Source organism: Leucoraja erinacea, chromosome 16 (genome assembly GCF_028641065.1).
Source record: "Leucoraja erinacea ecotype New England chromosome 16, Leri_hhj_1, whole genome shotgun sequence".
Lineage (NCBI taxonomy): Eukaryota > Metazoa > Chordata > Chondrichthyes > Rajiformes > Rajidae > Leucoraja > Leucoraja erinaceus.
In genome coordinates, this window is record NC_073392.1 from 29,818,027 (window position 1) to 29,832,977 (window position 14,951).

The 14,951-nt window shown below is 38.2% G+C and overlaps 1 protein-coding gene across 3 annotated transcripts in view; it reads right to left on the reverse strand.

Moving 5' to 3' along the window:
- LOC129704733 (twinfilin-2) overlaps positions 1-14,951 on the reverse strand; it is a 94,525-nt gene that overhangs the window by 15,644 nt on the left and 63,930 nt on the right. The window contains exons 4-6 of one of the 3 annotated variants that reach the window (XM_055648043.1): positions 13,603-13,698; positions 11,646-11,750; positions 5,001-5,018 (exon numbers count right to left, since the gene is read on the reverse strand). In XM_055648043.1, coding sequence (XP_055504018.1) covers positions 5,001-5,018; positions 11,646-11,750; positions 13,603-13,698 — 219 coding nt within the window. Of the gene's footprint in view, positions 1-5,000; positions 5,019-10,377; positions 10,393-11,645; positions 11,751-13,602; positions 13,699-14,951 lie in introns of all 3 variants that reach the window. The other 2 variants (XM_055648044.1, XM_055648045.1) reach the window with 2 other exon arrangements.

Here is a 14,951-nt window from a genome sequence, read left to right on the forward strand (position 1 = left end):
CTGCTCATGTGGTTGTGGGCTGCACACACACACGCAGACATTAGCCATTTTGTCACTGGATAGAACTTCTTGGCATGGCGGCTTACACATAGCTGGTGTAGTAAAATTCATAGAATACAGATATTACAAGTGCCAAGTATTGCATGATTCACCACTAGGTCACACGCTAGTAGAAGAATCATAAAGTACATTCCCTTTCACCTCTGGCATATTGGTCTCTGGTTGGACTAAATTGAAAATGAGCTGTTTGAATAAATTATTTAAGTGATCTCCCTCTCATGAGGGAGCAATTTGCTATATGTTGGAAATATTTCCAGATAATTAGACCTAGAAGAAGCCATATGCATGAAATTCATTATCACATTCATCTTGACAGCCACTGGCAACATATGCCTAGCCCTGCCCTGCCCTGACCTGTAATATGGCTCTGGAAGGGGATATATTTAAGCACAGATGGACAATATCTTTCCGCCAGCAGATGTTGCTTGTCCTGCTAAGTTCCTCCAGCAGATTCTTTGTTGTTCTTTGCAGGAACGGGCAATCCAAATTGTGCCGAGCAAGCTGGCCAAATTGTAAGAACTATGCCGAACCGCTTCACTTTATATGGAGGCAGAGTGTACAAAATAGTAATTCTAAAACCTGATACAGACACCAGCTTGTGTATTGTGTCCTTTTCTAGGCACCACACATTTGAAAGGATATCAGAGGTTGGAACAGTTACAGAGATGTCCTTTGATTATAAACGATTGCAGGGAAATATATATATATGTTTGAACAGGTTAATTTGGGAAGAATGCATTTCTCTTGTGTAATATTATTGGTGCATGTTCTAGATCTTGCATGGAATTAATTAATTTTAAAATCTGCACGAACGACTTGACTTAAACTGTAGGATAATATCAAGATTTAAAAGGCTTGGAAAGAAGTGGTAAAACAATTTGTTTCAGAGATGTGAAACCAGCACAAGTTTAAAGCCAAACTCTGAAACTGTGGCTAAGAAAGCACACCAATGCCTCTCCATCCTTAGAAGACTAGGAGCATCCTATCGGAATGCATCACAGCTTGGTTGGACAATATCTTTGACCAAACCGCAAGAAATTGCAGCGTTATGGATGTAGCTCAGTCCATCACACAAACCAGCCTCCCTCCCCTCCCAGGAACTTAATTTACACTTCATGCTTACTTGGCAAATCAGCCAACATATTCTAGGACCATTTTCACCTCTTTTCCCCCTCTCCCATTGGGCAAAAGATACAAAAGCTTGAAAGCACCTAGCAACAGATTCAGGAACAGCTTCTTCCCTGCTGTTACCAGACCATGGTCCTGCCATAAACTAAGGTGTAATCTCGATCTTCCAACCAACCTCACTGCAGATGGTGCACTTTAAAAAATTTACACTTTCTCTGTAACTGTGACACTATATGGATATAGCACTATATTCCAAATTCTGGTATTTTTCTGTTTGCACTATCTGTTGTAACTGTGTAGGCTTCATTGTACTCATGAATAGTATAATTTGACTGGATAGCACATAAACAACATTTTTCACTGTATCATGTACACGTCAATAATAAACCAATACCAAATCAAAGGGTGACCTGAAAGAAACTTAGCAACTTACAAAGGGTTTATTTCAATATACAATAATGCGTGGAAGCAGGAGATGCCGCAGATACTGTGATCTTGAGCAAAAAAAATAACTGGAGGAACTCAGCAAGTCAGGTAGCATCAATGGGGGAAATGGATAGATGACAGTCCATCTAGTACTGGACACTTCTTCAAATGTCTGAAGAAGAGTTCTGACCCAAAATATCTTGCACGGATGTTGCTTAACCACTGAGGTCCACAAGGGGTCTGTTTTTTGCTTTCGCGAATGCTAATTATCTTCGAAAGTTTTACCACTAGTATTGATGAGTTAGATAAATGACCAGAACTAAATAACTCAAATAACTGTTGCTCAACTACAACTGTTAACACGAGGGTCCGTACATGCTGGAATCGAGCAAAACACAAAGTGCTGGACTAACCCAGCAAGTCAGGCAGCATCTGGGCAGGGGATGGACAGGCAATGTTTCAGTCGGGATCGCTCTTCAGACTGATTACTAGGTTAGGTAATATTTAGGTGTCTGTAATTTTAGATTTAAACCAAAATTATTTAGGATTACTGAATAAATATTTATAACAGATTGTCTAGCTTGCTATTTGCATGATTGTTAAGGATTGTGTACAATCGAATACCAATATGAAGATAATAGATTCATTTTTCAGAATACAGATAGTTCAAATTGAGATAGTAAGACAAAGATGTTAATAGTTTATTTTAGAATCCAAGGAAGGAGGAGGTTAGAGTTGCTAGTGTGTGTGTGTGTACACCCCAGATCTATATTTTAAATAGATAGCTAATTTATTTAAGTAAAATACTGGAAAGTAAGTGACGTATGAAATAGATAAGCATGAGTGAACGTTTTAAAGGTCAGAAAGAAAGAAACATAAAAAAAAGAGGAAGCTGTACTTGTTTGCAGAATAAACAGAACTAAATGGAAGCATGCTCATTGTACACCTGGCAGCTGTTTGCTATCCGCTGATTTATTTGTAGAAAGCATAAAGAATGTGAACTAAACTGTTCATAGCAGATCAGCACAATTTTTCAAAGACCGTCAAAAGATAACGTTAGAATATTTGATACAGTTCTGAATTATATAAAATGTCGTTATTAGGCTGTTTGACACTAATACAACCTCCAACATAAACATAGTTCATGCTGTCGGTGACGTTGCTAGAATTATGAGTGAATTGGAGGCTGATGAATTTACTGAACTAATTTAAAAAAATAGTCCTTAACATTCCAATAAACAACTTTAGTTTTGATTTGCAAGTGTAGCATACAGAGCGTACACGCCATACTAAAACTGACGACATTATCCAATTGATTAGACAGTCAGATTGAAAATAGGCAACCGGCTACTAAGTCATAACGGAGTCAGATTGACTTCTCAGTCATAGGATGGATGCACTACTGTTTTTCCCAAGAAGACATGGACTAAATGCGAAATGTTTCAGGGTTGTGTAAGAATACATTTCTTGTCAGAAGGTTGTGAATCAAGCTGTGTTTCAGACACACAAGCACAAAATCTAGTCTTACTAATCACTCCCAACATCAAAGGATCCTTGTATTGCCAGAGACAATATCACCCTATCTCTTGGAAGCTCGGTTATTATTGAAGGACAGGCAAAAGCATGTGGTGGTCAGACATTAAGTGCACACAGAAGAGTGATTATTCAACTGCTGTTTGTATTTAATAAATGGTTTTATTGCAAGTTTGCTGCAAGGATGTGAATGCAAGTTTTTTTTTTCTATTTACTGAGCTCAGCCAGGCTGAAGGTGAATAATCCAAATATTTAATTAATTATATTTGGGCATGTGGGAGAATTTAGAAAGAGCTTTCAGAAAATAAGTTGGGGATTTATGGTAGAGAGTGATTTCGATGGAAAGAGATTCACCAGAATTCACCTAATTCCTTGGATGACAAGGCTGTCCAATCAGTATAGACTAAAGAGATTGGGCAAAAAAAAGTGCTAGAGGAATTCAGTAGACAAGGCAGCATCTGTGGAGGAAAATGGGCATTTTGGGACCTGTTTTCAGACTAGTTGGATCTGTATTCTTTGGTGTTTAGAATAAAGTTTGTATTAGTGATTTGGCTGAACTACCAAATAGAACATGGGACTAGAGATAGCTCAGTCTGTGTTGAGTAGGGAAAACAATGCCTAATTCGATGCACAATTTTCATTTTACTGCCCGACTTACTGTTTTTGCATTTTCTGGATAACAAGGACACAACATCAGACTCCTTTGACAACAACTTTTATCATTATGTACTAACATAATTCAATTAATTCAACTATGTCATGCATTTCACAATATTTCAAGGAATATGTAATGAACAGTGGACAGAAGAGCTGGATTTGTACCTGAATTACCTTAAGAATGTAGATTCACTCACATTTCCCTCAGATTGTTTATACAGTTTAAAAAAAAAATTACACCTAGAAACTTAATTTTGGTGCTGAACGAGTCAATGAGAAAAACATTTCTAATATTACCCATTAGTAGGAAATTTAATTATCATCGGTGCTTAAGATCCTTTTATTTCGAAACATAGAAACATAAAAATTAGGTGCAGGAGTAGGCCATTCGGCCCTTCGAGCCTGCACCGCCATTCAATATGATCATGGCTGATCATCCAACTCAGTATCCCGTACCTGCCTTCTCTCCATACCCTCTGATCCCCTTAGCCACAAGGGCCACATCTAACTCCCTCTTAAATATAGCCAATGAACTGGCCTCAACTACCCTCTGTGGCAGAGAGTTCCAAAGGTTCACCACTCTCTGTGTGGAAAAAGTTTTTCTCATCTCGGTTTTAAAGGATTTCCCCCTTATCCTTAAGCTGTGACCCCTTGTCCTGGACTTCCCCAACATCGGGAACAACATCGGGAACAAGTCCAGGACAAGGGGTCACAGCTTAAGGATAAAGGGGAAATCCTTTAAAACCGAGATGAGAAGAACTTTTTTCACGCAGAGAGTGGTGAATCTCTGGAACTCTCTGCCACAGAGGGTAGTTGAGGCCAGTTCATTGGCTATATTTAAGAGGGAGTTAGATGTGGCCCTTGTGGCTAAGGGGGATCAGGGGGTATGGAGAGAAGGCAGGTACGGGATACTGAGTTGGATGATCAGCCATGATCATATTGAATGGCGGTGCAGGCTTGAAGGGCCGAATGGCCTACTCCTGCACCTAATTTCTATGTTTCTATGTTTCCTGCATCTAGCCTGTCCAACCCCTTTAAGAATTTTGTAAGTTTCTATAAGATCCCCTCTCAATCTCCTAAATTCTAGAGAGTATAAACCAAGTCTATCCAGTCTTTCTTCATAAGTCAGTCCTGACATCCCAGTAGGCAATGACAGATAGAGCCACAGATACAAACATGAAGAAGTGAAGGCCTACCATTTTGCTGCTAGACTCCTGAAAGCATGTGGAAGAGGCAGAAAAAAATGCAGCAGAGAGTGAAAACATGATAGTAAAGGTCTTTAATAATCAGGCACCAAAATCCGATGTTGTTTTAGTTGCATCTACTGCAACTACTAGCAACGGTCCACAGATTAAGTGGCAATAATGGTGCCTTATCAGCTTGTTTTGTTATTGGTAAGAAATGAATTTGAACCATCAATCCACAAAGTCAAGTTGAAACAAGATTCAAAATGATGTTGGACATTACTTCTAAAGATGTAACATGTTTTGAAACATATTACCTAGATTTAAACAAAAAGCGATTTATTTGTCAAGTAAGATTTACTTGACCATTCCTGGAGGTGAACTTTGTTTCAATATGATTTGGTAAGTTTGAAAACTACAACAACCCCTTATCCAGTTCAGAGGTTAATCATTTAGACCACAAAAATGAACTCCAAATGGATGAAATTAAGTTCCTAATTCACACTTCACACTGTGGCTGTTTTAATGAAACTTTTATAGTATACAATCAGATATTTATTTACAGACATGTATATTTGAAAACAAAACATGAAAAATAAAAAAAACAACTACCCTGATTGTGAATGTAATTGGCTAGAGTTCACATAAACCCAGGATATTAAATACCAGGTAAATATAATTTATGTTAGAATTGAAATGCCTGTTCTCACTAACATTCACCCTTTAATTCTCATTCTCATAAATTCTGAATGAGAATAAAAAAGAAATACTATTTCAACAAGCTTTACAACTTGAATATAATAATTCTGAATTATGTTATAGTGACATCTTGTGGTATTCTGAACATCGCAATGAACCGTGTGTCCCTAGCAATTCCTTTTGAAGTAATAATTTAATTTCAATCTATTATCACCGACAAAAAAAACAAAATGGTGAAATATTACTTTAATTTAATGTAGTTTATTTTGTGAAACAGTTGCAGATGTGGTCAGGTTGAAGCTGAATACAATGAACATTTGTCAAGAACACGTATACACTACATGGCAGTCCACATACATATAACAAATCTAAAGGGCAAATGGTACTGCATCAATCAAAGTAACAACCTGCGCCATTCTGATAAATATTCTACAGCAAATTCTCGTACACCTTTAAACATTCCATCCAGATGAAGTGAAATACATACAAGCTGATTGTTAACCAAAGGCCAATTTTCAAAATTCCATCATCGATGAAAATATGCAACAACCTGACAATTGTAGTATCATCGAAAATTTCAATAAAAATGGAAAGGCAGTTACGTAACGTTACACTTCAGCCCACTGAGATTGCGCTGACCAGCGATCACCCCGTACACTAGCACTATCCTACACACTAGGGACAATTTACAGAAGCCAATTAACCTACAGACCTGTACGTCTTTGGAGTGTGTGAGGAAACTGGAGCACCCAGAGAAAACCCACGCGGTCACAGAGAGAACGTACAAACTCTGTACAGACAGCACCCATCAGTAAGGATCGAACCCGGGCCCCTGGTGCTGTAAAGCAGCAGGTCCACCTGCTGCATCACAGCAAAAAAGCTGGCAGAAGTCATTGAAAAAAGCTACAGAAATTAAAAAGGAATTGTTAAAAATCCCAGATTTTTGTAAAAAGAGACACACTGGACACATTGCTTTTGTGACATAAAAAACATAATTGTCAATGGGAAAAAATATATTTTCTCAGTTTATTCATTTTCCCATGTAGCTTAAACAAAAATAATGTTAATCAATGTTATTTGAAATTGTGTTAATTTGAACTCAATTTTCTGGGTAGAAATTAGCATATTGCTTGTTCTTAAAAAAATCCAATCAAATAAAATATTAATGTCATGTTGTGATGATGCTGGAAGATGCAAGTGATCTTGTGAAAATTGGCCTCACAAAACACACTACCTTGTAAATTTACAATTCTTATTTATTCTTAATTCCACATAGAAAATCACAACATAGATTAGATGTTAAATCCAAATGAAATAAATCCAGAGGGCATAAAGTGAAAATGAAAATGAAGAAATTAACATAATAGAATTCTGATGATCATTCATCAATTTAAAGCTGTTCAAATAAAAATGTCTAGGCTTGCTTTTCTGTGCTGTACATAGTACTGAGCCAAACATACTTGTTAAACATTCACTTTCTACTCTGCCAAGGACAACTCATGAACGAGATCCACACAGGGTTTGTGGAACACTGGATATGAGGTTGTGCATGAGGTACCTCCTTCAGGAAAGGAGTAGAATCGAATGGAATAATATGCTGTTTTGAATTTAAATACATCAATTTAGGGTTCAGTTTTGTATTGTCAGTATTTTTTTTGCCAAGCTTCATATCTGAAACTCGCCGGTTGGATTCAACATCAGCTCAAAAGACAGTGCTGATCATGATTGCGATCGGGTGTTCAAAGGCAAGACCGCTGTGGTACCAGAGGTCTAGCCTTTCTGGGAAACTGAATAGTTTTAATTTTGCTTTCAATTTGAAGTTAGGCAAAAGACAAAATGGCCAACTGCTTTTTTGATAAGAAAACAATCATTGCAGTATGCAAAGATTAAATTAAAATTTAATTATAATTTTAAAAATATCAATGACAACTGAAATACATATTTCAACACAAGGTCGTTCAGACAAATATAGAAAATAAAATAACTTGGAATACCAGAACAGGGGAGAAAAGTCACACACACACACACACACACACACAACATGAAACTTATTGAATTTGTCAAATATCTTATAATACTGTCTGTTTATGTGTTCTGTGCTCTGAACAGACGTTCAATGTTGGCAGGATGAGGAGCTCTACCTCCTTGCAATGTGACTGACTTCACTTCGAAAGGGAACTGTTGCCGTTTGCCAAGGATGTAAATGGGCTGGTGAAATGGACAGATGCCTGGCAGATGAAGTGCAATGCCAGAAATGTGAGGCCTTGCAATTCTGCAGGAAGAGTGTGGAGAGGGAATATAGAATAAAGAATATTGTTCTGTTAAGGAGTGCTAGAGTAGAGCAACTGTTGAAAATGAGTGCACAGATCATTTGCAGTGGCAGGACCAATTGAGACTAGTCTCCGTAAAGCAGACTATCAGTAAGGAATAGTCCTTCTGTGACTCCTTCGCTCACTCCTTCCTCCCCATCTATGCCTCCTCTGCAACTATAGATGTAACACCTATCTCTGCACCTCCAACCTCGCCATCCAAGGACCCAACCAGACTTTCCAGCTGAGGCAGAGATTCACATGTACCTCCACTGATCTCCTTTATTGAATTAGTTGCTCTCAATGTGGCGTCTTGAGACCATGCAGAGGGTGGTGAAAATTGCCCAACGCATCACCGGTTCCTTGCTCCCCTCCATTGAGTCTGTCCAAAGCAAGCGCTGTCTGCGGAGGGCGCTCAGCATCGCCAAGGACTACTCTCACCCCAACCATGGACTGTTTACCCTCCTAACATCCAGGAGGCGCTACAGGTCTCTCCGTTGCCGAACCAGCAGGTCGAGGAACAGCTTCTTTCCGGCGGCTGTCACTCTACTCAACAACGTACCTCGGTGACTGCCAATCACCACCCCCCCCCGGACACTTATTATTATTTATTCAAATCGTTTGCTATGTCGCTCTTCCAAGGAGATGCTAAATGCATTTCGTTGTCTCTGTACTGTACACTGACAATGACAATTAAAATTGAATCTGAATCTGAATGCGCAGACGAGGCAGCAACTGCTTGGCAGAGTACCCTCACTGACCAATGGAACTCAAGATTACTAGCCATTTCAATTCCCCTCCCAATTTCTACATTGACCTCTCTGTCCTTGGCCTCCTCCACTGCCAGAGTGAAGTCAAATTCAAACTGGAAGTACAGCACCTCATATTCTCCCTTTATAGTCTACAACCTGATGGCATGAACAATGCATTTTCTAATTTCAAGTGACCTGCTCCCTCTCTGTCACTCTATCCACCCACATCCTCCCACACCTATTCTTCTTTCCCACAAATCACTGTCTCCCATCATCCAATGTCTTCCCCACCCACACCGTCTGCCCATCACCCACACCGTCTGCCCATCACCCACACGCTCCTTCCATCGGGTTCCCTCCGCTCACTGTTCCATCATGCCCACCCCATCCCCCTCATTTTATATTCCACCTTCTTTTCCCATCACCTGTAGCCCCTTGTTACCTCCACCAATTACTTCCTAGCCTCTGTTGTTATCCCACTCCTCTCTCCCCCCTATCTGATTCTCTCCACCCTTCCTCATCTACAGCCACCAGATGCCTGTCAGCTCTGATGGGTATTTTAAGTTGGCTCTAAATAGAACAGAGGCATCAAAATCATAGGGATGTATTTGTTGCTTGAATGGTTGACAAAAGTCAAAATTTGACCCCTGCGATAACAACTCTGATGGCTTAGGGTCCATGGACTTGTTCGCTCCAGACTGGCTTAGGTAGGGAAAGAACATAGGAGGGTATCCTCATGCATCAGTCAGCACGATATGATGCTTCAGAAATGTATTAGGGCCAACATCCTCAATCTTACAGAATGTGATCTTATTAAAAATGTTGATGCAATTTCTGTGTCAAGCCTTTGACTTTTCAGTGCAGTCTCAAGGTTATAATGTGTTTTCTAACGAGTACTTGTAATTCTAGTGCTAACAGTTATGTAGAACTTATATTAAATTAAATCTTGGCAATATGTACAGATTTTGCTGGATTAAGATACAATCAAATTTAAAATAATGATAACTGCCAGTCTGCTAAAATGAAACGGACAATTGTAATGATATGCAAGCTGACAGTAGACGTATGATTTACCACTTAGAATCAAAGATTCCATCTGAATGTACTGAGGATGGACGGCACTTTTCCAGATCTACAGTCAAATAAGTTTCTTATTTGCACACAGGAATTTGGCATGCTTTAAATTATAATTTCAAAAATCACTGCATTTCTGTTCATGCAACACAGCATCAAATGATTTCAGTTGTTGTAAATGTGTTTTAGAAAATGAGTATTGAATGGTGATGCTACTTTACTGGAGAGCTTTGGTGCAGATTACATTTTTGGACAGTAAGGTGAATATCCTTCACTGCACTATCTATGAAAGTGCCCACTGTAGTCACAGCCAATGCACTTTCTTGATTTCTGTCTTGTGCATCATTTGTGTTGACCACAGAAAGACACCTTAGAAGGCAATTTACCATGGTAACACTGCCCCTTTAATGGTTCTTTCTGATCCTGCACCCTATAAAACGTTGTAGTGTATTGTATAAAAAAAACCCACTCTTTATATAAAATGTAAAGCTTTTCTACTTCACCTCAAATAGACACAGTAAAAAGCAAACAATGATAGATGTTTGATGTGCTTACCTGAATCATCTTGCCCTGCAAAAAACAATAACGTCACAGCAGCAGAAATTGGCTAATATGTCATTTTAAAAAGCTGCTTATTACCTCATGAGAAAAGTCTCCAGTGGTTTACAGATGTAAGAACTCTCAGTGCGGTTTTGTTAATTAAGTATGCACAGATGCATTCAACTGGAAGGCAATTAAATATTGACTACCAGTTCAATAATCTGTACTAAGTGCAGCAACTGCCAAGTTTGTAGAGTAATCTTTCATTTATATGCTCTCTGTTCAACTGCAGGTCTAGCATTATTCTTTCCAGTGATAGTTTTAAGTGCAATAATCTCTTACTTCTATATTACCAAGCACCTTATAATGCTCTGTATTCCATTTGTTTTCATTCAATTTAACCTAATCCAGAACATCTGACAAGAGCTTTTTCCCTTTTAAATTCTGTCTGCAGTATGCATTATTTGAGTCCAAGAGCTGCAATGGGATTACTTGTTAACACTATCATTATCCTTTATAATTGTAATTTGTCACCAAGAGGAAATACAATCTCAAGTCATAATCAAAGAGGAATATAGCACGGATATAGGCGCTTCCATCCATCTTGGTCATGCCGACCAAGGTGCACCTTATACGCTAGTCCCACCTGCCTGTGTATGACCCATATACCACTAAACCTTTCATAACTATGTACCTGTCTGCAGTGCTGGTGCAGGATGCTATTAGGGTTCTTCAGGGTCAGCCAATCATGACTGAGATGAAGAAATGTCATCACCCTGAGAGTGGTAAATCTTTAGGATCCACTATTTGATAAAGTGGAGGAGGCTTGTTCACTATCTTCAAAAAAAGAATCAATGTTTTTTTTATTATCAAGGGATTAGGGGGTTAATGTGGAAATTGTTGCTGAGTTAGAAGATCACTCCTATTTTTACATCGAGCGAGCACAATGAGCCAAATGGCCTAGTCCGGCTTCCGTTTCCTATGCTGTAATAATTTTCAATTAACCAAAATGTTTAAATTATGGTGACGATTCCTAGAATAATAAAAGCAATAATGCATCTGCCTTTACTGAAGGCATATATAAAATGGTGATGTAGCAAATGGGAAATTAAATAAAGATATTGTGTTAGAATTCATTCAAGGATGTATGAGTAACAGGGCAATCGTCCAAGATTGAAGATCAAATGTAAACTTCATATTCTTTCACAATGAAAAATCCAGGGGAGAAAAAATAAGATCAGTCAAAAACATGCACTGCAATACAGGATTGATGCTATTGTTACCTCATTAATCTTAATCTGTTTCAGTTCCTCCTCAGCTGCCGTAAGTGGTGCTGGCCCCAAGCGGGACTGGATGTGTTTCTGATAGCCACCTAAACAAACGTCCTCCTGTTGAGAGAAACATACCACAGTGTTTAATAGCAGCACACTAAACATTATTCGCTTCCCTTTACCCTGTACGTACACTGTGGATGGCACGATTGTAATCATGGATTGTCTTTCCGCTGACTGGTTAGCACGCAACTAAAGCTTTTCACTGTATGCCGGTATACGTGACAATAAACTAAACTAAAACTGAACAAAAGCAATATTAATCCTAAAATTAAAAGGTTTCATAAGTAAGATTAGCAGCATGTTAAGGCCCTTACCACACAGTAAGCTGCAATGTCAGTGGAATTACCTCTCCTCAGGTTAATAGCAATACTACTTTCTATAGTGCAAGAGTGTTTGCAGGAATAGCTATCCCATGGTCAGGAGAATATTATGTTTCAAAGCTCAATCACCGGTAATGTTGAACAAATATTTATGGAAAATATGAAGGTATCAGTGGAAGACCTTCAGAAACAAACTAGAAGAAGAGATGGTATGTTCGAAGGATAAATAAATTAGGCCATCAAGGTGGAAGCTAAAGGCCAAAAAATGGATGATTACATTTTGGGAGTGTATTATAGTCCTAAACACTATTAAATCATCCAAGGGCGATGGAAAGTTAAATCCGCAGGCAAAATTTCGATAGTGCAAAAGCATTAAGAGATTTCAATTATTCTATTAACTGGCAAGGTCGGAGTAAAAGGTATGTAGGATATTGATTTCCAGAAGAAAAAAAATTAGTTAGCATATAGCAATCCCAATAAAGAGGAAGAAGGGGGGCAGGGAAATCCTGTTTATTTAGTTTTAGGGATTGCATTTGGGCAGGAGCAAGGACATTTGTTTTTGTTCTGATCATAATTTGGTGTGATTTAGCATAGTTATGGAAAAAGACAAAAGATAATAATGGCTCTAAACTAGGATCAGGTCAAGCATACCAGACTGAAGTGATTCTAAAAATGGACTGGAAATGTATATTTGGCAGAGTAGTGGGAATATTTAGAAAGGAGATTTAGTAAGGGGTTCAGGGTAAACATGCTCCCACAAGAAAAGGAGTAAGAATGCCAAATCTAAACATCAAGATGAAAAGGTAGAGGTCAAATCAGGTAAAAAAGGAAGCTTAATCACAATAAGATAACAATCTAGAAGTGCTCAGAATGTGAAGGGGTGAGACTAAAAGGGAAATAGGGAAAGCAAAGTGAAGCTATGCAAAAATAATATAGAGCAAAATGAAAGAAAAATGCACAATTTTGCACGTACGTAAAGTGCAATTGGAAAATTAAATAGTAGGACCTATTTTCAACTAGTACCAGTTTGATGTGCTAGATAGCCTACTCTCCGTCTTAGATTTTCCATGATTCTAAGACGGATGTGATAAAGCAAGAAAGCTGCTAATGATGGGCTCTGAATCACTGGGTTGTTGGGGGTGGGAGATTGCAAACTTCATGTGGTTGACGAATGCAATCAACCTGGTGTGCACAATCAAATAAGATCAAATAGAACAAGTTGTCCTACAACTTTAGGCTGTGCACGCCATAAGCAAGGAGAAGACTGGGTTGTTAGTTAAGGCCCCTGGATTATTGTTTTGATTAACTTAACTACTACTGTTTTAACTAAAGCACTAATTTCATGTGTTTCTGCAATCCAGGTCAACAGAGTGAAATTTTGTAATTCTAGTCACTATAACTAACTGCAAATTCAGGAAAATAAGTGAATGTCAGTGATTATAAACACACCTTTCAAAGTCAGTTGTGAAGAATGTGTTGGTGGAATATTCATTATGTTCACATTTCAAAATTTCAAAAATTAAATTGTTTTAATTTTGTTGCTTTTGTGAAAATGTATTTAGTTAAAAGTTAAATTATTATTGTACCTTCATTGTTCCAAACAATTCATCCTTAATGTGTCCGCCACCAAACTCCTTTTTCACGGTGGCCCGAGTTGCCGCATACAACATCTTTTGTCTGACCTATGTAAAATAAAATTAGATTAGAGCATAATTTGGAACAGGATGCAGATAAAGGTTGGGGTTCCAATGGAATTTTAATACTCAGTTTCAGAGACATTATTCCGTCAGAAAGTTGCCTTTAATGTACTAAAAAAAATCAAAAACATGGGCAACATACGAATTGACTAGGATATATATTCGTCAAACCTCTTAACATAACCACTCAATGGAAAAACAACAGAGGACAATTCATAGTTCTGAGCAAGTGCACGTTCTATTTTGAGATAGTTTCATGTGGATAGTTAGCCATCAATCAATCTCATGAGAGGCTAGCATGAGAGTGTAGCTCTACATCTTTTGGGTTTTGCACTATCATATTACTTAGAATAACTGGTAATTTATTGTACATTTATTGTCATTGTTGTCGTAGCCGGGTTTATACCCGGACCATTTAAAAAATAAATAACTTGATTCTTTAAAGATAAAAAGATGAGGGCTATAATTCTGCAAAAAAATAATAAGACCAAGAACCGGAAAAGCAATAGGAATGGCAAAAGTTGAATAAAAAATTGGCAAAGATAAGATATGAACAAAGGAAAAGATTAGAAGAGTTCATGTCATATGAGCGGAATAGGCTATTCGGCCCATCAAGTCTACTCCACCATTCAGTTATGGTTGATCTATCTTTCTCTCTCAACACTATTTTCTTACCTTCTCCCCATAACCTTTAACACTCATACTAATTGAGAACCTATCAATCTCCGCTGTAAAAATACCCAAAGGCTTGGCCTCCACCATCGTCTGTAGCAACGAATTCCACAGATTGACCATCCTCTGGCTAAATACATTTCTCCTCATCTCCTTTCTATAGCTATGCCCTTTCATTCTGAGGCTGTGCCCAATGGTCCTAGACTTTCCCACTAGTGGAAATATCCTCCCCATATCGACTCTATCCAGGCCTTTCATTGTTTGGTAAGTTTCAATGAAATCCTCCCTCATTCTTCCAAACTCCAGTGAGTCAGGCCCATAGATGTCAAGTGCTTCTACAACAATGTAAAAAGTAGAAAAGTATCATGTTAGTTTTTATAGGCAAAGGCAGGATAAACTATGCTGAGGGAATAAAGAACTGACAATTACGTTCAATAAATATTATTGATCTATCTTCAAAAGACCCAGCATCCTCCTAGATACACATCTTTAAACAGAGAAAAGTAGTTTTAAAGCAAAAAGCCTGCTGAATCAGCTTGAAGAGCAATTTACAATTCACAAGAGTA